The sequence below is a fragment of the Tasmannia lanceolata genome, unplaced genomic scaffold (genome assembly GCF_043159265.1).
Source record: "Tasmannia lanceolata isolate RefF3 unplaced genomic scaffold, GAP_Taslan_0.1 ptg000015l, whole genome shotgun sequence".
Taxonomy (NCBI): Eukaryota; Viridiplantae; Streptophyta; class Magnoliopsida; order Canellales; family Winteraceae; genus Tasmannia; species Tasmannia lanceolata.
Genome location: NW_027518692.1, coordinates 62,608,544 through 62,632,589, shown reverse-complemented (window position 1 = coordinate 62,632,589; position 24,046 = coordinate 62,608,544). Strand labels below are relative to the sequence as shown.

At 38.1% G+C, this 24,046-nt stretch overlaps 2 protein-coding genes across 3 annotated transcripts; both read left to right on the top strand.

The window, feature by feature from the left end:
* Positions 1 to 36: 36 nt before the first annotated feature.
* On the top strand, positions 37 to 5,884 carry LOC143892922 (Pollen Ole e 1 allergen and extensin family protein). The gene is made up of 2 exons (XM_077397842.1): positions 37 to 193; positions 5,304 to 5,884. Exons 1-2 carry the CDS (start codon positions 37 to 39, stop codon positions 5,585 to 5,587), a joined length of 441 nt encoding a protein of 146 aa, XP_077253957.1. The 3' UTR covers positions 5,588 to 5,884.
* A 2,314-nt stretch (positions 5,885 to 8,198) lies between these two features.
* LOC143892920 (phosphatidylinositol 3,4,5-trisphosphate 3-phosphatase and protein-tyrosine-phosphatase PTEN2A-like) lies at positions 8,199 to 22,941 on the top strand. Of its 2 annotated transcripts, XM_077397836.1 has the most exons (14): positions 8,205 to 8,346; positions 8,495 to 8,613; positions 10,095 to 10,608; positions 12,419 to 12,520; positions 12,610 to 12,666; positions 15,631 to 15,696; positions 18,393 to 18,569; positions 18,702 to 18,788; positions 18,890 to 18,954; positions 19,104 to 19,180; positions 20,082 to 20,128; positions 20,882 to 21,012; positions 21,759 to 21,828; positions 22,199 to 22,941. In XM_077397836.1, exons 3-14 carry the CDS (start codon positions 10,195 to 10,197, stop codon positions 22,703 to 22,705), a joined length of 1,800 nt encoding a protein of 599 aa, XP_077253951.1. In that variant the 5' UTR covers positions 8,205 to 8,346; positions 8,495 to 8,613; positions 10,095 to 10,194; the 3' UTR covers positions 22,706 to 22,941. The 2 variants fall into 2 exon arrangements, with proteins under 2 accessions (XP_077253952.1, XP_077253951.1); XM_077397837.1 differs by lacking the exon at positions 8,495 to 8,613 and having other exon boundaries at positions 8,199 to 8,346.
* The last annotated feature ends 1,105 nt before the right edge of the window (positions 22,942 to 24,046 follow it).

Genomic DNA, 24,046 nt, shown 5'->3' with positions numbered 1-24,046 from the left:
AACCCTACCTAAGAACTGCAAAATTGGGAAAACTCGATGGCTGAGATGGAGATGCAGAAAAAAGTGATGATGGGGCTCTTTATCTGCTTCTTTGTGTCGGGTGTAAGAGCTTGGACGGGTGAAGTCCGTGGCAGAGTTGTTTGTGATGTATGTGGAGATTCCTCCATAGGCCCTGAAGATCATGTTTTGGAAGGTAACTTCAAACAAATAACATGAACTGATAGACTTAAATGAATCTGTTCTATAATTGGTTTTCTTTTTATGTTGGATTTAGGACATGATTGAATAATCACTTTGTAGTTGTTGTTTTAATCATAGATTAGGTTTTACTAGTGGTGGATGCAAACCCCTTTTCCAATTTTGATTTTAGGCATGGGTTTTCAATTTTATGCATGTTGGAATTCTCCTTTGTCGGTAAGTACTGTTTTAGCCTTTTAGGGTTGGAGAGATTTCCTATTTGAATTGTGGCAAAATTGGGTTTTGATGAGATATCTTTTTGGTTACATTAGTCATGGTGTTGGGGGTATTTTTGAAACTATATTGTTTGTATCTGTAAATTCTATCTGAAGTGGGCAATTGAACATTCATGTTTGGAGGAGATAGAGAGTGAATTGAACAGTCATGTTTGGAGATCAATGATAAATGTCGCTTAAATAATGAGATTGCAGTTCTAATGTTTTACTTGTACATTTGGATGTATCACCGCTAGGGAAAGCAGTTGTACGTTTAGGTCCATCACTAATAGCGAAAATGCTCAACCTCACTTTTGCTCTCTTTGCTGCTACCAATTAATGCATTGCCATTTTCACTGCTTATATGTAGTTTTATTGATTGTCTGCTTTCACCCTTTTTTGTGATTGATTCAATTGCCATAGACTGGGAATAGAAAACCAAGTCAAAATGATCCTAGAGATAAGACCTTCAAACAATAAATTGGATCATTTTATGGGTAAACATTTCAGTTGCGATGTCATCTTTTGGGTAGATGGAGCTGGTAAGGTTTTAGGGTGTCTATCGTTCACAAGCCAAAGAGTCTCTCTTAACAGGATGGTCAAAAGGTCCTTTTGGCGAAAGGGACAAACTCTTTGGAAAATCGGTCCTTACGCAGTCTTATGGGGAATTTGAAATTAAAAAAAGAAGTACTCTCATCTTTGAAAACTCCCACAAGCTGATCAGCTCATTAACGTTGGCCATTAAAATATCCTTCGCTAATTGGGAAATAGTGAGAAATGAGTTTGGGGGTCTCTCCTTGCTGATTTTTTTCGCATTTGGAAAATGGGTAGTTGTTATTGGGTAAGTTGGGTAGTTCAGGAAAGGTGTCAAACCTTATTCATAACTTAGGCTTTTAAGGATTCTTTTTATTTTGTTTTGCTGTGAATATATGTAATGTGGGAATGAACCTAGTAAATGTTTAAGCTTCATGAAAGCTACGAGGCTTTTGCTTTGAGCTGAGGGACGCATTTTGTTGCTTTTCTGTCTCTTTTATTGTGTGGATTTCATTAATAGATTCAAGTAGTTTTGATCAGTGTTAAAAACGTGGATGTGACGCGGAACGCGGCCAAGAAAAATCCTCGTCGACTCGGTACGCTCGGCCAAGAATGCGGTTGACATGGTCATAACTCGGGAGAGTCAAAGGAGTTTTTATTGACTCTAGAGGGCAAAACATGGAATGAGGATGTGGTGCAACACAATGCAGCCAAGAAAAATCCTTGTCGTGTCAACAAGTTTTTAAACACTGGTTTTGATCTTTGTGTGGGTTAGCCGTTAGCCTGGGAGAATTGAATTTCAGGCGCAATAGTGTGTAAGTAGCCCATTTCATTTTGTCTCAAGTTTTCTTGGGCGTATTGAAGGGTCATGGAGTTGGATTATAATTTCATCAAAAGCTGCTATGAACATTATTTACATGAGTTTTAGTGGAAAATCAAATGGTTGAATGATGAATGATTTCAGGTGCTGGAATTGAATTTAGATCAATGTTTTCAAAGGCATCAAAAGGCATATGCACCTCAAGGAGAGGTGCCTCAAAACACCTCAAACGGAATGGAAAAAGTTTTTTTTCTTCTCCAAAGGCGTGGCCAAGCCGTAGAAATGTGTACACATTTCACTAAAGCCTCCAATGAAAGGCATTAGCCTGTCAAGCATGCACATAAAAATAAGCCCAAGAGTCATTTTCAATGTTTTCAATTTTTTGTTTGTTTTTTTTCTAACGTTAAACCCGTCTTAAGGATTAAGCTCATTGTGGGGTGGGGTGTACCTATTTCCTAATTTAAAATCATCTATCTAGTGACTTTAGAGTGTTTAGAGGTTTTAGGGACTTTTTTCACAGGTTCTTGCTTTCGTAATTTCTTTCAAACCATTCAACCGAATCAAGAGTCGTTACTTCGGGTGGATTGATGGTTGGATGGTGATATTTGTTGTAAATGAAGCATATGCTTTTTCAAGATTCTGCAATTTTTTTTGGTATTTTCTTATTTTTTATATTTTTTGTTTAAAATTTAGAAAATTCATGAGGCTTACCTGTCATGCCTCAAGAGGGTTGAAAAGCCTTACTTTACACCTCTGCCTCTGAAAAGATTGTTTTGGATGTTGGTGGGCCCTCGTGGTAGAAAAAGTTTTCTATGCAAATCATACTAAATTTGCCCCTCTACCATCACATGTTGAGTGTTATTTGACTTTAAGAGAACAATTACAATTCAAATATACCCTTTTATGGAACTAACAATTGGTGAGACTTGAGAGCCGATGAAGAATGTCTAAACTGTAAACTACCCCACCAAACGATTGTTTGACCAGCTGAAAGATTAACTTTTTTTCTCTATGCTTTTAGGCCATGTCTGGCTGCTAGGATTTTTTTTATAATGATAGATCGGTCTCTATGAGTGGTGAGAGAGGGGTAGGGCAGTGGGAGGAGGAGAGAGGTTTGAGAGGGCACGATTGAGATGAGCGTGTGAAGTGGCTAAAGATCAGGAAAAAGTTGAGTAGAGTTTTTTTCCTGATTTATTGCCACTTCTCATCAGTTGGAGACTAGTTTCCTGATTGTTAGCCACTTCACCCTCATCTCCACTCGGAGACACTGATTTATCATGAAAAAAATCATGGTAGCCAAATGTGCCTACTACCGTTAGAGGAAGACATATTCCATAATAGTAATAAAGTGGGAAAAATTGATCATCAGGAATTCTCCAGACGCTTCCCTTGCACGAAGCAAGGCATGAAGTGGACTAAAAGTGGTGTTTGATTCTTAGGTACGCTTGGCGGCTTGTGTGCTTTTGTGATTTCTGCCAGACACCTGGAGTGAAGGAGGTTGTCATGGACATGCACAGAGTACAACTGATGGAAAATACTTCCTATGTTTACTTAGTAATTGGAGGCTTTCATAATGGTGTGATCAAGGTTGGACACACTGTTATGATTGCACTGGTGTGACTTAATTTTCCCAAATTGGATATGTATATGGGTACTCCAGAGGTTGACATGTCCAATAACAGTGGTTGCAACTCTTGTATTATTTCCATTCCAGTTGAAACTTAAGATGGTAGAACATGATCCCTAGGCTAAGTATTTCATAATTTGCTCCATGCATGCTTAGCACATATGTGGCATTGCATTCTCATGATCCCTTCACCTTCTTAGATTTACTTTTTTCCACAAGACATGACACAAAATACAGGACATGGCACCTACACTGGTCCTATCAATCTGGTAGCCTTTCCAACCGACCAGGTGGGACCGTCTAGGAATTAAATACCACTCTAGATGTGGCCTGATGAGTGCAGACTAACTATGACATCAATGGAGTCTCATCCTGGCTCTCATTCTTTTTTGTTTACTTTGTCATGGAAGAGTCTGCATCTGATGGGCAAAGTACCAAATATGCCAGCGCAAGTGTTATCCCTCCCTGTTTGCCCTGAAGGCATTATAAATAATCCAAAGCAATATTCCCTCAGTATGTAGTATGTATGAGGAGAACATGTCCCAGAAAAAAGGTTTAGTGAAGAGGTAGGCCAACATAAGAAAGCTTAATCAATGGGTCAACCATCATCCTTAAAATTAAAACAATATCCCTTCTTTTTATCTTCACCTTGTAATGCGCATATTAGGTTTTTTTTTTCAGTATGTTTTGATTTTGCATGTAGATTCAAGCCTTTCACGATGTATATCATGAGATCATTGTGAAAATGTATGTTCAAGGCCCAAACACTTTCAAGTTATTATCTCAACCACTCTTCGTGTGTTATGCAACAACATAGTCAAGAGGATTTTATACAAAACCCATAACCCAGGGTTGAACTTTTGAGATATTGATCGCCACTCTATTCTGCACAAGCACACACACATTTTTTTGGGTAGGTATTTTCGGATTGAACCCCCGACCTATTTTCCGATTGAACCCCCGACCTATAGGTCAAAAAATAAAGCCTTGACCATTGCGCTAGAGGCTCAATCCCACACAGACGGACACATTGTGCAACATTTGTTTTATAGAGACTTAGCTTATTGTTGGCTCTTGCATAACATGCCATTCTCTTCGCAAATTGCACCCATTTGGTAACTTCTAACCAATCCCATTCCGCGGCATATGCCAAGCTACGTTCTTAGCAGTGTATACATGAAACCAACAATGACAACCACTGCATTTTCTTCACATGGGATTATCTAGACGTCATGGAGTTCTAATATTTGCATACCGAGGAAGGAGAACCACCTTGTTTTCAATATTAATTCTTAAGATCATTATTTAGTTCACACCATGAAGGAATTTCTTATGTTTGCTAATCTGTTCCCTTTGGCCATTTTTTTCATATCATAGTGTTGGTACTCGGAGCATTTTCCTCTAGTCCTCCATTAAGATAATTGTCTAAACATTCATGTCAAAAAGCTCATAGTATGCAACTCTTGACCCTAAATCAAATTGGAAGTGCATTTTGCAAAGTAAAGACATTGTCAAGAGAAATCAATCCTCTCTTACAAGAACATTAGCGACAAGTTATATGTGTTCTTCGCAGCATATGCTTCTTAACTTCTTTAGAACCATTAGCTGCATTTCCAAGTTAACTTATTATTTATGTAAATCCATTATTTAGTTCCTCTTCAGTATCAGGTTCTGATGGCACACAAGTTGGAATAGGAACTGCAATTTCTCTATAAATTTATAGACATACCCACATACGATGCCATGACTCAAGTCATATCCATGGGAGTTCTGCTACAATTAGCGCAAGGTTGCGAGGACAGTGTGGTGTAACAGTGTTTATTTTCCTCTATGTGGTGTGTGGTGTAACAGTGTTTATTTTCCCATGCAGGTGCAGAGGTAGCTGTGCTTTGCATAACAAAATCCGGGGAGGTTCTCAATTATCAGGCTTTCACGGATTCGAAAGGGGTCTATGCAGTAGCAGAGACGATGCCCGAAAGTAACCGATGGGACGCATGCTTGGCGAGGCCAATCAGCAGCTTCCACAAACACTGCAGTAGACATGGGGATTCCAAATCAGGGATCAAGTTCACCTATAACCTTCCATCTGGTCATTCTCACACTCTCAGATCTTTCCTCTATCAGCCCTCCATGGTTCCAATGTACTGCATGTGAAATCTATATATTTATGTGTGTGTGTGTGTGTGTGTGTGTATGTGTGTGTGTATTGTTTGACTAGAAAGGGGTCTCAGATCTTATACTAGATATGTGTGTGTGTGTGTGTTGTTTGACTAGAAAGGGGTCTGAGATCTTATACTAGATATCCATGCCTGTTTGACTAGAAAGGAGATGGGAAAAGTGTGGGGGTTGTATGTATTGGAGAATTCATGAATGCTATATTTACAAACACTCAACTGTTGTCATGGTAAAATATTTAGTCAGCATTTGAAAATGAAGAATATTGAAATGATATCCACACTCTCTTGATTTGATGATGACACTCTTCACTTTACACACATCTTAGACACACATCTGATTGGCGTTGGAAGCTTTTTTGGAATTGTAACAGCAGCATATAACACCATGTCCCATTTGCAAATAAGATTAAATTGAAATAGTTAAGACCTTCCTCTTAGGGCCTGTTTGCATGTAGGATAATTTTTTGGAGGTAAAGAATGGATGTGTATTTAGCATTTGTTCAGTGACTGTCTCCGACAAGAACAATACTAGCTTATGTATTTAACCTAGAAAATGAGAGCAAAATTCCAGATGATTGGGGATTTCATTTCCCCGGGGTGCTGAGATTGTCCAAGGATAAAAAAATAATGTCTACAAACAAAAAGGTGAAACTAATTTGGGACAACCTATCCATGACAACATGCAATTCAATTCGGGACAGGGTCAGTTTATCTATCCTGCAATCAAACAGGCCCTTAATGTCCCATTTGCAAAGCCGTCAATGTCCTATTTGCAAACAAGATTAAATTGAAATAAGGCCAAGTTTGGATAGCCACAAGATTTGGATTTGGGTTTCTCACATTTGGCAGTTGAGATTTGGATCCCGATCAAATCCTTAAATTTCCAAATCAGCAGTGAAAAGATATCTGATTTTCATATTGTTCTCCAAGACATTATTTGGAAATCATGAGGTCCTCCCTCCCTTCCTTGCTCTCTCGTACAACATGAGCATGAAGATGATTGATGTATTTTGTATCCAAAACTCAAATCCAAATACAAATACAAAAACATGGCCTAATTGTATTTGCAAATTATGACCAATTTTGGTGGCATCCAAACTCCCAATCACCTACATGCTCATCACAATGTATATCAGTGTATATAGTTTTACTAGTAATCTTATATGCACATGTTTTTGAAGTTAAACAGGGGTACAATAGTAGTTTGAGGAGGCCGGTTCACCTCTGTTGGCGTCACTCGAAATCAGCCCATTTACACTTTCCCGTGAATGGTTGTGGGTTTTGTAATCTCAGCCTGCATGGAAAAATGAAAGTGCTAATTTTGGGCAGCTTAGTTGAGAGTAGAGACGGAGGTTAAATCCACTCTGGTTTGAGAAGTGACATACAGTTGGGGCTCTAATAATTAATGCTCTAGAAACTTATAATCTCTTATAGGTTATTGCTGAGACTAGGAACCAACATTAGTCCACTGCTTCTAATTTATACTCTTATTTTTAATAATTGATACAGAAATTAAGTAAGATAAGATATAAGATAGTAACTTTTGTAACGTTGTTCAAAGAACTACAAGCGAAGAATAATGCTGCCGTAAGTACATACTGTACATCAATATATATAGGAAACATTCTTTAGTCTCTCAGTATAATTCATTCCTTGGTCGCAAAGCCATAGACTCTGCGTGGTAGTAAGAGCAGCAATAAGAGACTTAATCTTGGCTCTGACAATGGGAGGTCGTCTAAATTTTTTCTTCCCAGACAAGCTACTATAAAACCTTGTGCATCAAGAACACGGGCAAGACAAAGACAAAGAGTTAAACAGGGAAAGTGCCGCATGACTAGAGGTAAAAGAGTTGGTGGTAGTAGACAAAGCCACCGATCTAATAAATACTCTACTACCTCTTTTAAAATGCAGCCACCAACAATATTAACTTACTTGAGTTGCAAATGTAGTGAGGACTTGCCTCTTATTGTGCAAATAAGTTCAAATTGAAACAATCTTACCTGCAAATGAGGACCAATTTTGGTAGTCATTCAAACTCCAAAGAGGCCCTCCACCTACTCCTACGAATATTTGAAAGAGCAATTTGTTTAGAGATAAGGAGGTAAAGTGTTTGGAATGATATCTTCATTGATACTGTGGGCCATAACCAAGCTGTAAAGATAACACGAACGTCACAAATGTAACGTTAAAATGACGATCCCAATCTCTGGACACAGGTTCAATCTAGATTCACCACCGTACAATGGTTGTACAGTCAGGTGATCTGAACCATCCATGCATTGGACCCTACACTGTATGTGTCATGGTACAAAATCACACGCCAATGGGGGCCGCATCAGTCTTATATGATTTCTGCATCATGACCCATCAATAACAGGAAAAATTAGGGAGAAGATAATTTCGCACCCCCCGTCAGAAATTACAGGGTGCGAATAATCCTACAGGGGGGTGCGAATTTATCAGTCCCAAAAATTATATGAAATCCCAAATAACAGGGCCCCTCATTATAAATGAATTCTCTCATCATAGGATGGACACGTGTACGGTACGATGAGCCAACGTAGCCATCACGACGGAACAGAAACATTCTCTATAATACAGACTCTCTCTCTCTCTCTCTCTCTCTCAAATGCCAAAAAGCTCAGGTAGCGCTCTCAAATTCGGAAGAATTGAATTTCAAAGCTCTATAACCAGATCTAAGATCAATCTGCCTCGTTTCCCTCTTTATTTTCACAGGTTCGATGCTTTTCGCTACGTTTCATTTTATATTTAGGGTTTATTTTCCGGTTCAATGAGAGATCCCTTTTTCTATGTAAATGATGTTGCTAATCAAAGAAATTAAATTTAAGAAACATGACTAGACTAGATTTTTCATCATTTTCAGGTCTTTTTTTTGTTTTCTCTCAATCCTCTCTTCGTCCGTGTCGGACTTAAATATCATGCGTTTTGATTCTTTGATGGAGCTGTTAGAAGGATTCGTTGCCATATCTTCTTGAAATCCAGGTAATATTGAGAAATTTTCCTAAATCGAAGGCTCTGCAAAATTTAAATATGCGTACCTGAATCTGTACAGAAAATGCAGGTTTTGAGCGATTCCTGTTTTTCTTTTAAAGATCAAACTATTATTGACGAAAGAACTTAAGAATCTAGGGCTTATCTGTTCTGAAAATGAGTGAATGTCAAAAGTATTTTTGGTTTAAAACTCCTTTATATGATCAAGATCTGTGTGCAGCATTTTTTGTGTAAAGAGCTCAATACATTTTCGTTGCTTTGAATTCGTCATTTTCAAAGGATTTTAGCTTAATTCTATCTTTTAATAAGGGAGCTGCTTGTAATTTCTCACGAGGAATTTCTTTAAGAATTTATGAAATTTCTGTTCTTGGACAATTGGACACACTATTTGAATCAGTGTCACTTCCTTTATGCTTAAATACAAAATCGAGTATCTTCTGTGGAAAGAATTCAAGGTTTTTTTGTCCATGTTCGATATGTGTAGATTTATCAAGCGTCTCTCTCTCTCTCTCTCTCCATGCTAATTTATGTTTAACGTTTCCTTGTCCGCCAAACAGCCCGTGGAATTGGAAAACTTTCTGATTCCAGTACTTCTAATCCTTCCCTTTTCCTGCCAGCCATGTCATTTTCATCGTCCTCACACGATCTCCTTCAAGTACATTTTCATCGTGCTCATCCTCACGAGATTGCTTATTTGTCCCCTCATATTGAGCGCTTCCATCATGGGGACCATTTCCTCCTTCACGCTGTGTTCTATCCTCATCATCTACGGGTAAATTCATAGTTTCAAAACTCTCCCGCGTCATCGTGGACTCCCTGAGTCGACTCCCTTTTACCCTGGTCGTGTTCTTGTTCGAGTCCGCATTCTGCCCTACAAAGCCAATCAAAATTCCTTTGATTCTCTCAAGTTATGACTGTGTCAGCTGAGTACTCAGCTGTGTCATCCGCGCAATCGACCGCATTGTGCCAAGTCGACTAGGATTTGCTTTTGCCATGTTTTGACCCACTCCGCATTCTGAAACATTGGGTTCTGCTAAATTAGCGTGAGGATTGAATGTCCTATGTGGACAATCTGTTGACCTGTGACCCGGTTCACCACATGTGAAATATTTGAACGGGGCATCTTGTTGTTTAGGTCCTAGAAGTCCAAGCCCCGCACTCGTCTCACCTACAGGTGGGCTCATGGTCGTACTCTTAGGAGGAAGAGTGGGGTTCGGGCAATTAGTCACGGGACCTTTGTTGGTTGTTGAGGTAGAAGGGACCCCCCACCACACACACACACCCCCACCACCACCACCACCACCACCACCACCACACACACACACACACAAAATAAATATAAAAAATCTACATGTGTTCATTCTTCATAGTAACACATTTATACAATTTATGCTGATACGGATGTGAAATTTACTGGACTTCCAAAGCATCAATGTCTTTTTAACTATGACATAATTTATTTACTTTTGCAGAAGTTAGTCGACATTGACATACTGCTTTATGGTACATGCTGGATGATTGGTACTGCTGGGTATTTACTCGTGCTAAGACATCTGAGACTTGGGTAGCAAGATGGAGTCAGAATCAGCCGATAGGTCACCTGTTACGACTCCTGATGTCGAGCATTCTGATGTTCCTAGAAAAGATAGCCCTATACGTGAGACACCTTCTATGTTATCTGCTTCTGGTATATCCTCTTGGGCCAGAAGTCTCAAAATCCCACAACCCTTAGCACAGGATGATCCACAGTCTGGAAATTCAAGAAAGTCAACATTTGCACGTTTTGCTAGTGGATTTGGGTTGCGTTTATCTCCAAAATCTCCTACAGGCGTAGCAGATGAGAGCGTTGAGGGTTCCTCATCAACTGCACAATCTGGTGTTCTGGGATCATTTACAAAAGGGTTGGTAGACTCATCTAGAAGTGCAGTTAAGGCTGTGCAGGTTAAGGCTCGACACATGGTTTCTCAGAACAAACGAAGATACCAGGTAAATTACTATTGTTACTACTGATATGAATTTTTTTTATCATACCCACAACAGGGTAAGAGTTGATTAATCATTTTCCTCAGATATGTTCAGTTCATTACTGATTAGGGAACCAGTTCATATAGATTATGGACATGGTTGATAACTTCTCATTTTGTCCGTGTCATATTTTTTTCATTAGCTTTCTCAAACTTCAATTCTACTGTCACTTACAAAAGAAATGCTTATTTCACCATAATGGGAATAATCACTTGTTAAAAGCTCCCTGAGTTAATAGGTTGTCCGTGACATGGTTGACATATGACAGCCAAATGATACAGTCACTCTATAGGTTTAAGTTACAAGGTAGGGTTATAATGGGCATAAGGACAGATATTGCTGCTTGAAAAGGAAACTGCTATGGGTATAACAGTATAAATCTTGTCATTGTCAACCAGAACTAAAAAGAGATAAATTTGTAGGTTTAGGAAAAGAGTAATGAGATGGTTTCTGGTTAATGGGGGACTGGTAGGGAGGTTCTAAAGGTGAGAGAGAGTTGAAAGAGGTGGACTGTTCACTGACAGAAATTTGCATGCCTTTGTTTTAATTCAGAAATAGGTCCGGTTATGGTAAAGGATAGGTGGGCAGCGGCTTCAGAGTAAGAGTAGTAGTAACATTTAAGAGGGGTAATCAAGGTCTGAAAGTAACACTGGTTGGGACAAACTTAATGGACAGTTGGTTATAAAAAGAGGGAGATGATATTTTCACTCCCCCTGCAGGGTCATGTTTAAAGCCCGTGAATAGGAATGTGGTAGAGATGCAAGGGGTTTAAGGTTGGGTAAGTTGGGTTAATATCCAGAGGTATAGGACAGGTTCTTGATGTGAAATAGGGTTTAAATTTCAAGCGGAATAGGACTGAAGTGCTAGGATTAAGTTTCTGGGTTGGAGATAATTCTGATGGCTGTAAAAGAATTCTGGAACAAAATTGTAGCAGTTTGGTTGAGGGGTAAAGGTTAAGCTCTAGGGTTGGATTCATGGCTACCACATGGTTGGAAGGGTCCATGGACAATTCTAGGATGTGAAATAGATGGGAAAGGTTGTTGTTGGTTAGGTGGATAGGTTGCAGATTTCTGGGCAGTTGTAGGGTATTGGCTAATGATGAGATTCTGTGGTGTTTTCAATTTGAAATTCAGCAGAAACTATGAGCTTAAATTTAAAAGATTGAGGTCCTTTTATATGTTATGTTCAAACTTCAAATATTGCCTGAAATTCCTATTATAAGCGTTTTCTAACGTTAGAACAGCCCTAAAAACGTTCCTTGTTTAAGTCAAATTGTAACTATACCCATAAATAGAAGCTTTCATTAAAAAAAAGAAGAAGCTTTCACACTCAAAATCAGTCTGCAAATAATAAAAAATACCATGGTTTCCTTTGCAGAGAATATAATTCTTTTTATGGTTCTTGCCTGCTTCGCCCTGGATGATTGATGCCATATGTTCTAGTACCCCCAAAGAGAGTCAAGAATGTCAGAAGTCCTTTCCCAAGTAATTTAAAACAATAACCGAAAGCTGGTTTCACCTCCCTTTTCCCGCATGAAAGTGCAGACCACGTTTAAAAGAAGCTTCATCACTGGTCCTCTGTGCCTGTGCTCCATCACTCTTTAACTTTATTTGGGAAGTGAAGAAAGAAGTTATTTTGTAATTTTTTTTTTAATGTACTTTTACATTACTACCTTTCCACTTATATCCCTTTTCAATCTCTTCTTTCGATAAGAATTTCCTACATATTTATGCATAAACATATGACCATGGTTGTTTAATCTTTTTCACAGGATGGTGGATTTGATTTGGATATGACATATATCACTGAGAACATTATTGCTATGGGGTTTCCTGCTGGTGATATGAGCTCTGGGTTTTTTGGATATTTTGAGGTAAGCAATTAAAATAGCTTTCATTGAAGCTTAAACTTGCTGAATGACATGTATCACTTTTATATGGACCATATGAGGATGTTGTGCAGGGGTTGTACAGAAACCATATGGAGGAAGTCATCAAGTTTTTTGAAACTCATCATAAGGTAATAATAATACTTTCTTGTGTCTTCTTGTACTAAACTCAACTCACTCAACTAAGCCTTTGTCCCAAACTAGTTGGGGTCGGCTAATGAATCCTTTAGAAAATTTTCATGAAGAAGGTGAAAGGATCTACCCGGCTCAAATTGACTGAGTCTACTCATGACACTAGTTGGGTTCGTCTGCATGGATCATTTTCTTGTGTCTTCTTCAATATGAATAGTTGGCTAGGATAATTTTGCCATATTCACTGCTTGGAGAAGTGGATTTTTCACACTATCCTTATCGTTTGTATGTCCTTTGTCGAGGATATGCTCTGCATGCTCAAATAACCAATCTATTTTTTTGTACTTGTAGAGTATTATGATGTGATCTAAACACTCAAGGTAAATATTATAGGCTTTGAAATTTAAATCCATAATTCATATAAGTAATGTAATTAAGCTTATAATGCAAAATAATATGAAATAACTGTTGTGCTCCTACACAACAAGTACCTCCTTATGAATTATGAAGTCCTTGTTCTATATATAAATAAATTTCTTGTGGGATAGAGATGCCAATCTATGGAAAGCCCCTTGGTCAAGACATCAGTTACTTGATTTTCTTGCATGTTAATTGATTTAGCTACTATATTTTCCCGTATAAAATGATAATATATTTTATTGCCCATGTTGCCGACAAATGTAGTACACTATGATTGTCATGATATAGTGCACATGGACATGATATCTAAATCGAGATTCCGTAGAATAAATATGAGGCATGCCAATTCTTCTACTGAGGTGGACATTATGATCTATTCTACTTCTAGACTTGATTTGGTCAATTTCTTCTGCCTTTAATTGCTTCATGAAAAATGTGAAACAAGAATTTCTTTAGGAAAAAATGATAGCATCTTGTTGATTTTTCCGTGGAGTCTCTGGCCCATTCATCATATATTTTACACATCAATCTTGTGCCAATTTTCATGAATTTATCGTTGATTGTATTTATTTAGAAATCCGTTTTTGACTTGATGCTGCTACTAAAAAAAGACTCAAAGGAATTATCTTGTACATTTTTGAAGAACTTGGCCAAAGCAAAGGACTCGATGAATCAAGTTAATGAACTAGATGAAAATTTAATAAAAATGTAAAATATAAAAAACGATTCTGTGGTCCTAATGAAACCTTCATTACGCTGAAGAAAAGAAAAGCTTATAGGTGAATTTTATTTTACTTGGGTGGGGACACATGCATCAACCATATATTCCCTGCCATAGCAATTTTGAGTTAGCTTTGCTATTCAAACATGCCATCAGTATCCACATAGAAAAAGAGGGGTGGGGGGGGGGGGGATGTGGAACCATCTCCACAGCTGATTCTGTGTGGAGACAAAGATTTGCAAGGTAATGCTGCAAAGATCTTCCAACTTGACCAAGAAGTGAAGAATGATCTGCGAGGAAATTGGGGGTTTGGGTCTGGGGAGGGAAGAAGGGGTAATAAAAAAAAACCCGAAGAAGTAACAGCTCAAAAGTCTACAAGCTAGGGTTTGAGAACTGAGAGCATATTGATTATGCATTTATACTTGATAAAATATTAAAATCAATTGATTTAGCTTCGTCTAAATTTTAATCTCCAAAGGAGTCACTTTTGGGCAGGCCATAACTTCTCAAGTAGATTTAATTAAGTACCTGGATTTGTGTCATGAAACTCACAAAGCGACATTTTTTCATCGCTGCTTTCTGCACTCAAACTCAATCAGAACAGTCAAAATCTCCGTCCTTGTTTTGTTACCTTGCAAGAAAAAAAATCTCTTACCACTTACCAGACACCAAGATTCAGTTTATCCTGGATTTTCATATTAGTATTTCTGGCAGTAGGCCAGTTTTTGGGGCGAGTCTTATAAGTCGACATGGGTACTCAGTTTTTGTATGACTCCAAAATGGTGGGACCTCTCACCTTTGGCATGCCAATGATAAATTGTTACACACTACACAGAGTTGGGATCTTCAAACCATAGTAACACACAAATGATGAGAAGATTTGGAGCTCATTTTAACTAATACTTATAGAAGTAATTCTGTTATTCGTGCGGAATACGTTTGGGAAATGCGTAGGAAACATTTCACTCTTGTTTCCCTTGTGTTTTCCCACCTTCTCGGCGTTTCCCACCTTCCTCGCTACATTCAAATGCATGAATCTTTCACTAGTGTTTCCATCTCGTATTTCCAAACGTTTCCTTCTCGTTTCACAAACGTTTCCCTCATGTTTGCCCTGCGTTTCTCAATGTGTATCCCAAGACGTTTCTCTATTGTTTCTCGGTTCCCGTTTCCCCTTTGTTTTTTTCCACACGTTTCACGTTTCGCTTCTCGTATCCGTTTCCTGACCTGGTAACTATGGACTCGACACATTTCCATGGAAATATTTTACATCGGTCTATTCACTTGATGTGACCTTAGAAAATGGTGAACTCCTGCTCTTTGTTTTTTGAAGCACTTTTCTGTCTGAATCCTAGGAGATAAGATTGGACTGAAGACACTACACTGAATGCTAGTGTATTGTTCTAATCCGGCTTGCCTAGATATTGTGTGCCTCTTAATGGTTTTCTATGGTACTGCTTTTGGCACAGTTTTTTTTTAATGCTCTGCTTTTGGTACAGTTATGTGTAAAGCACAACATGGTTATGCTTCATTTTCTATTTAGGGCATGTTGCTCTTTCCAGTTTGCTCGATGATACCACTATGATTGATATAACATTCTGGTAGTCATCTTTAGTAGTTTTGGTTCTTTTCATGATGTTTTTATAATTCTGTGACATGCCTATAGGAACATGTAATTTTGGGTGATCAATTTACTTAAATTAGTACCTCTTTTTTAAGAATTATACCAAGAGAAGCTTAATGGCAGCCCGAAAGTTCCAACCTCCTCCTGATGTGCCTATCAAGTGTTTCCTCTATTGGTTCCTAACAGGACTTTTCCTTGCAGGGGAAGTACAAAGTATATAATCTCTGTTCGGAGAGGCTGTATGATGCATCGCTATTTGAGGGGAAGGTGTGCTTTCAATTCTTTGCCTTTTATTCTTTTCGTGACATTCTGTACATACCTTTAAAAATGTATCTGCTTGTTATGAGTCTTTTGCAAATAATATATTGAAGGACCTTAAAAGAGTGCATTTGCATGCCCATAACTTTTAGTAAATGTTAATGTTTGTTTAGATAGTGCAGTTTGTTTCTTGATGTTCTTTAGGTCATTAATAAGTTGAGCACTTATATAATTATATTTAGCACTCTAAATGGTTAGAATTTCAAGAGCTCAGGCTTATCTAGTACGTTTGATGGGCTACATTACTAAGAATGCTTATTGAGACTGCCGCTCTGGCAAGATCTTAACGGCTTGACGCAAGAGGCAAGATACCATTGGATGAGAGAAAAGGTGATGCCTATTACAGCTTGAAGGCTCAATGCTCAATCAGCAACGACAACGGCGACGAGGCTACCGGCGACCTTTCTCGTGCCGAACACTAGGAATCTGAACAGGCCATGGAAACCACCAATGAGAAGTGTCTGAGAGTTGCGTACATGTATTTGGAGACAAATCTGTGCAATACGAAGCATCATGAGGAGGAAGATGATAAAGAAGGGAGAGAAATGGATGAAGGGGAGTGAAGGGGAGCACAATTTGCTTGCTGCAGAGATTTTGCAACTGGAGAGAAACAGGCAAAAAGAAGGGGAGAGAACGGAAGCAGCGACATTGCTCCGGTCTTCTTTGGCACGACCACCTTTGCCCCAAGCCTCACCGACATCCCTTGGTAGAGAATGGTTACAATGGAACCCTGTTTTGCGAAAGGGGTCATAAAGAAGGATGTGAAACACCCCCTCAATTTTACTACATACACCCCTTCCTTTGTCTTACACGAAGTACACCCCCAAAATTGTTAGTGACACTCCTTTGGTTCAGTTTCTTAAATTTCCCACTTACATTTTTAGAATCCCCTCATTTTCCTGCAAACACCCCTCCCCTTGTCTTATGCAAAATAACTCCTCCAAATTTGATATCCACACCTCTTGAAAAATTCATTGCACTATCTTAATTGGTAAAATGGTCGTGTGTTTCCCAATGTCGTTGGTAATTGTTGCCACTGCAACCAGTTACTTTTTGTCACTCTTTTTTTTTTGGTCCAAGGTTCCTTAGTTCTATTGAGGCGCGTGCTTGATGGTATTAGTTCTCAAGAAGGGGAGAAGGAATTTGCTAACAATGTTGAGGAGCCACATGATGACCCAGATGACATTGTGGATGAGACCATTATAGATGTTGAGCCCGCGCTTATGTCAGATACAGAGTCCATGATGGCAGATACAAAATCAGAGATGATAGATATAGAGCCGGAGAGTCCAGTGACTGATGGGGCATTGCCAGAGCATGGAGAGCACGAGCAGTCCACTGAGGATGCTGATTCCATATCATTACATGAGCACGGTGATATTATTGATTCTCTAGTAGATACTCCGATCGAGATGATCGTGGCGGTTGAGACAAAGTATTTTAGTGCATATAATGATCATCAGGAGATTTGTCAGTTTGGCATCACTAAGCCGCATAAAAAATCCACCGATGAGCTTATTGGTGATGACCTTTTAGGTGATGGTCATGGATTGGTACTGCCCATAGCTATCATGCAGATCCAGGAGGAGTACGTTGCTATCTTTCCAGCCAGTTTACTTCTCTGGAGTGGCTTGTGTTCTTTTGGTTCTACATGGACGATTTTTCCCTCTCGCTCCGTCGGCATTTCAGATGCTTCTCATGGTTGTCACGAGCATTAGACATCAGGGAGTGCCTTCGACGGATTACTCCTAATGCTTCAGTGGATCGTCTACATATTTGATCCAGGCGGACTAGAACTCAAGGGCGAGTTCTTTTCAAGCGGGAGAGAATGATGCAGATTGTAGGGCCAATAAGAGGCATATTTGCCCATTAGGATTTATTTCCATATTATTTAGATTTCCATGTTATTTAGTTTCTAGGATTTTATTCCCATGTTTTTAGTTTTAGGTCTTTTATTTATTTCCATGGAATTTCAGTTTTTGATGATTAATTGATTGGAATACTGAATTTCTTCCCCTACAGATTTCTTCTTCTTCCTCTACTCTTCTTCCCCTGCTCTTCTTCTCCTTTTCTTCTTTTTCTATTTCTCTTCCCCGGTCCTACATCATAATACTAGATGAGGTAGCTATGTTAAATTAATATTATTCTATCTTTTTTTGATGACATAGGGTATCCCCACCCCATTTTAGGGTGGGACTAATCCCTATGGATGCACGCAATCACCCGTAAACCACGTGCATCGGGTAACTCCGTGGGTACTCGAACTCGCATCTATGGGGAGCAAACCCACGATGCTGCGTGCCAACCCCGTCCAGGTTTACATTTCCATGCTTATGTTTATCTTTCTGTATTTCCCCCTTTTGAGTGTTTTATATAAGCATTCATTAGGGTTGATTGCAATTATAGAAGATATCATCAGATTCTAACGGATTCAACTATTGATACGTACATGCACTTCAAAATAAGGTTCTAATTTCCATTCCTATAAAGAAGAATAATAGTCTATGATGAACTGTATCTTTTTTTAACCTTTTCATGCTCTAGAAATCCAAGAAGTATATAGTTGGTCATACTGTATTTTGGTCGTTTATCAGGGAAAAGATGATTTATTTGTTACTCATAATTTCAGTTTCTTACAATTCCAGGTGGCTTGTTTCCCATTTGATGATCACAATTGCCCTCCAATTCAACTTATAAAATCCTTTTGCCAAAGTGCATACTCATGGTTGAAGGAGGATATTGAAAATGTCGTGGTGGTTCATTGTAAAGCTGGAATGGCGAGGACAGGGTTAATGATTTCTAGTCTTCTTCTCTTCCTTAAGGCGAGTTTGTGATTTTTTGCCCCATGAATATATAGGGACTATGATATTACTTTGGGAGAGTTATTCTTTGCTCTTTTTGGTTATATTATTTTCTTACCTTTATAGTTGTAATCGATACTTGTCATTGTACAGTTCTTCCCAACAGCTGAGGAATCTATTGAGTACTACAATCAGAAAAGATGTGTGGATGGGAAGGGGCTTGTTCTTCCAAGTCAGATTGTCAGTCTATTCTTTGCTATGAACTCATAAATCATAATTTCTTTCAAAAGAAGACACTTATTAACATTTCTCTGATTCTCCTTTTTTCCCACTTGTCCTAGAGGTATGTCAAATATTTTGAGCGCATCTTAACCTACTTCAATGGAGAAAATCAGCCTGGGCGTAGGTATTTCCTTGTTTATCATTATATATTGAAATGTAAAGTGTAAAAGAGAGGGAGCGAAGGATATATTATCAAAATCATTATTTTTACTTACAAATTAGAGCAACATTATTCAGATATTTACTACTTCACTGACAGTAGATTTTGTCTAGGTGCATGCTTAGGGGTTTTCGACTTCACAGGTGCCCTTATTGGATTAGGCCCTCCATAACTATCTCCGATCATAACGGTAATGCTGCAAGTTTAATGCATGTAGTCTTTGTTCTCTTCCATTAGATGCTAAATAATAATTTGTGAGGTTATGGATTGTTATTTCCTTTTTTTTAGAGACTTGGTTGGCCCATCTTGCTATGAATCAAATTGTTCGTATTCTTGAATTTCAATAACTGTAGCAATGTCTAGAACCACTTACATGGTCAAGAACTCGCTTAAGGCAACATTGGGTTGACTCAAGCGAGCCATTGATTTACTCGGCAGGTTTTTGATTGACTTGGGTAGGTCGAATGGGTTTTTTATCAACTCAATGGGGCCGAAACCAAGTCTGCTCGTGCATCTTAGTGATTGACCCAGATAGTTATTAAACGTTGGTTCTTTCATATTCACTTTTTAAACAAAATAGGTCCTTCATATTCTATTGGTTAAGTAAAACATTTGTTGTTAGTACTTTTCAAAAAAAAAACATTTGTTGTTATTATTGTTATTTTTTATAGTTTAATACTCTTACAACATTAATAATTGCAATAAAACACATGTTTTTTTTTTCTTTATTATATTGGTTGATTGAAACATTTACTGTTATTATTATTATCGTTATTGTTTCATTGTTTGTTATATTTTAGTACAGTGCCTCAGCACATGTTTTTTTAGGGAAATGATATCAACACACCAACTTTTTGTTATGTACGCTCTCTAGCTTGTCTGTTCTTTTTTAATTGGCCTGTGAGAGTTTTTTGGGAACCGTAATGACCTTTTGACAGCTCTTTAAATACTGGAAGACAAGATAGGTGAGCGCATATATCAAAACATGGTTGTGTTGAAATCATTTCCCTTTTTTTATTCTTTTCTTTTGTATATGCTTCTTTGGTAAAAAAATTTCGAGAGAATATTGATGCATTTTGGCTTTTCCACAGGAGTTCTCTTCTCAACAAAAAAGCATCCACGGACTAAAGATTTGATGGTAGGTCATAGCTATTTATTTTTCACCATATTGGTATTGTTAGCTATTTATTTTGGGCTTATTGAAAGAAGGGTGTGAGAACACATGCCCCTTCATTTAAAAGCCACGAGTCCAAGGACTAGGATGTAGATCATTCCATATTTTTGGGCATTGCATGGCAAGGCCAAACAGCTGGATAGGTTTGGATCATAATACTTTTCTCTCAATTATTTTTTCAATGAAAAACACGCACACACATTACATAAAACCTCACATTTTGCAACAAGGTTTTCTCTGAATTTGTTGTAGTCCTCATTTGGCATTATCCCTGCACCTGTACAAGTAGATGGCTTATGTAATACCTTGTTGCTTGCAATGTCTTGCTGAGGCTCTGATGGAACCACTTAGTGACCAGCTTCCATGGGGTACACAGGGGAACTTTTATCTTTTTTACTGAATAGAGACCATAAATTATTTGTCTGCATACAACTTTTATCTATTTGAGTATCCTTTGATTGCATTGCATCCTTATAATGCTATTATGGATGAATATATTGGTTGCCATATACATCTTGGGAGATTGAATCACCTGTATGTACTTATAATGCTATTATGAACTGAATATATTGGTTATCATAGACATTTTTCCTGGAGATTTTAAAGCTTCTTTTGACTCTATCAGAAAATGATATCCACACTCCTCTATATCGATTATGGCACTCAACACGTTATGAATGAGAATTTTTACCTGTTTTTTGACATTATCTTTTGCAGCCTGAAGATTTTTGGTTTAGTGCACCAAAGAAAGGGATCATAGTCTTTGCTTTGCCAGGGGAGCATGGTCTGACAGAGTTGGCTGGTGACTTTAAGATACATTTTCATGATCGGCAAGGAGACTTCTACTGGTCCGTAATTTTTCTGTCATTTCGTATTAACCATCTTTGATGTATGGTTGGTTAAAATCATTTGTCCTAAACAGTTGTTTGCGTCCATCCGAAGTAGTTGAGATCCTGGATAAATGGAGTCCTTACTAATATCTTTTGATTTTTTTTTTTGTTTTGTCTCCACTTTGGCATATTTGGAATAGGTTTTCTTAGGAGTTATCAGCAGCACTTACCTGCAACCTTGTGTGTAAATCAAGAAGTCGACGTTATCTTTTAATTATCACACACTAAAATGAAATAACAACAATAAATTGTGACAGGTTACATAATGTAAAACATATTGGTACATAGCAACTTGAGCAAGTGATGGTAAGTTGTTGGTTTGAGGAACATAATGATAGCCGATAAGTAGGAAAGGTGAATCCTTAAGAAGCAGAGTAATAGTCCAAAATTGTTAAAATTTTCAATTAATGTCTTGCAAATTGGTGAACTCTTTAGACTGTAGCCTTTGCAAAAGTTACTAATTGTTATGAAAATCACTAAATTTGTTCTCTAAGTTTTCAAATAAAGTGGATTTCCATTCTATATCCCAGATAAATTACATCTGTGATATTATTCTATGGTGATAATTCTTCTTAAGATGCATGCTGGGAATTGTGTCTGTGCTTGGTTGCATACATTGTACTTTGTCACTTAGAAGAACCTTGTTGTTTTTATTCCATCCTGAGTTCCTACTAATGTATATCTTGTCCCTTTTGTATCTTCAGTTGGTTGAATACAACAATGACGGAAAACAGAAAAATCTTAAACACATCAGAGCTTGATGGTTTTGACAAGGTACACAAACATCACCTCTGTGGCGAAAAATGAAAGACAGTTAGACCTTTACTTGTTAATATTGGTGATCTGCTCATGAAGGATAGCAGTCTAAAGAACTTCAACAAACATTCTCTCCCTTTTCCTCAACCCCCATATTTCCATCTCAACTTCCAATTCAGAAACTTTCCCCGAAATTGGATGAATTGCATAGTTCAAAATGACTTATCTTCAGAAATTAAATGCCAATGCCACACACTACTGTTGCACAAGATTTTAGCTTCTCTACTTCCAGATGTTCTCTCTCTTACTAGTGTTCTTTCATACTGCCTTCTTTCTTTTTTCCTGCATATATCTTTGGTCATCTGTTTAAATTATAACTACTGTGCAGAGGAAACTGCCTTCCCCAGGATTCCAGGTTGAGGTTGTAATGATAGACTATGATGGTTCGATTCCCACAAAGCCCAAAAGTGAAACAATCCGCAAAGAAACCGATGAAAGTTCAGGGACCAGTTCAACTATGGGGGATGGGATTATACCACCTCCAGAATCAAATAAAGACACCAAAAACAACGACAAAGATGATGTATTCTCTGACAGTGAGGCAGAAGAGAGTGTTTCTTCCAAGAGCCGGCATGCTCAAACAGCAGGCAGTGTTGGAGGACCCGTCCCTTCTGTTGGACCCAAAACTAATACATCACCAGAGGAAATATCTGGCGTAGCCCTGGCCATTCAAGAAGTTTCACTACAAGGTGAAGCGGCAAAACAGGTCCCCAATAGTGAACCAACCAAAGAGGTTCCTAAATTGGATTCAGAGGGGGTAAGTGAGTTCAAGGCAATTGCCGCCGATGCGTCTGTTTTTACATTTGGGGATGAAGAGGACTATGAAAGCGAGTAAGAAGGCTGAGATTGTTTGTTGTACATAAGATGAATTGTAAGAAATTCTTTGAAGGTGGTAAGAGAATAGTGATGAAAAGCACGATTTGTCCTGAGAGAAGTTGTCTGATGCTCTGTGTGAGAAAATTGAATTTGTTAGTTCGTATATTGAAACGGCATTGGGCCTCAATTGAGGTAAGGATTCTATCTCTGAATTGCTTTTTCAAGAGCTGCTCTCATAGAGATGCATTTGCCTCATTATGCATTCTCTTTCTTGTTCTGGTAGATGTGTTGGCCTGATTATTTGAATGTTTTCTCTGCGTTATAGTTCCAAATACTCTGCCAACAGCCAGTAAGAGTAGCTTAAAACAGAGGCGTTAATTACTAGAAAAGAAGAAAAAAAAACCAAGATTTTTTTTATGACCCTTACGATTGATCTTGACACTCCAAAATTGAAATTCTTCTCTTTTTCTAGGAAAATTGCAAACCTACCAGGCCCTAAATTTTCTGCCATTGTATTTTTTTATTTCCCTTGCTTGAATCTAGTGAAAAAAGTTATTCCATGTAAAGAGAAATTACAGTGCCCATTAGGAATGACTTATTCCTAGAAAATGGGTAATAGTTTTGGATTCTGGGAATAAAATTTCATGGAAAATGAGTTAGCTTTCCTAGTTTATATTCACACGCATGCATACATTTGTACCCCGAGGACTCGTTGTAATTTCCAAACAGAATAATCTGCTTAACAATTATGGCCTCAAAAGGAGGATATTCGGGCGTGTTCGGATTCGGAAAATCTAACAAAATGCGCGTGATTTTGAAGCAACATGGAGAAACGGGCAAAATTGTCAAACGGAATTTTCCCAATTTTTTTTTCCCTTTCTCATTCTCGGCAAAACTAAGAGGCGCTTTGTAAATAGATGATATTAATCCAAACCGTTGGCCTGATGGTCCCTACTCCTTATAGTTCAATGGCCCAAGATCATGGTGATCAGATCGCCACCTGGTCCACAAATGGAGGGTTTGGATCGATCATAGTCAGGACCCACCTAAATCTGATGCATTCACACCTGACAGTGAAAAAGCAGGAAATTCTGGAAAAGTTTTTCCTCTTCAAACTTCTTCGAGAAAGTCCCACGATCCAAAGGAGGCCATATAAAAGGGAAGTGATATATTCGCCCACTTTTCTTCCCTGGGCCACAAGGGGTGGCCCTTCATTTAAAATCTCTTTAATTTTATAATGTTAAGGTCAAAGTGTAAAATTTAAAAAAATGTAGATGAATTATATGATCCGAAGTAAATTAAGAGGACTTTCTTATTGACTTAGTCTTACTTACACATTTGTAGATCCTTTGTACTGAAT

Bases quoted from the DNA above. Each gene is read 5' to 3' on its own strand.
- LOC143892922 (XM_077397842.1), top strand. From the start codon at position 37: ATGGCTGAGATGGAGATGCAGAAAAAAGTGATGATGGGGCTCTTTATC. The intron at 194-5,303 runs GTAACTTCAAAC...TTTCCCATGCAG, and splicing joins TGAAGATCATGTTTTGGAAG to GTGCAGAGGTAGCTGTGCTT.
- LOC143892920 (XM_077397837.1), top strand. From the start codon at position 10,195: ATGGAGTCAGAATCAGCCGATAGGTCACCTGTTACGACTCCTGATGTC. The intron at 12,521-12,609 runs GTAAGCAATTAA...GATGTTGTGCAG, and splicing joins GGTTTTTTGGATATTTTGAG to GGGTTGTACAGAAACCATAT. The intron at 21,013-21,758 runs GTCCGTAATTTT...TTGTATCTTCAG, and splicing joins CGGCAAGGAGACTTCTACTG to TTGGTTGAATACAACAATGA.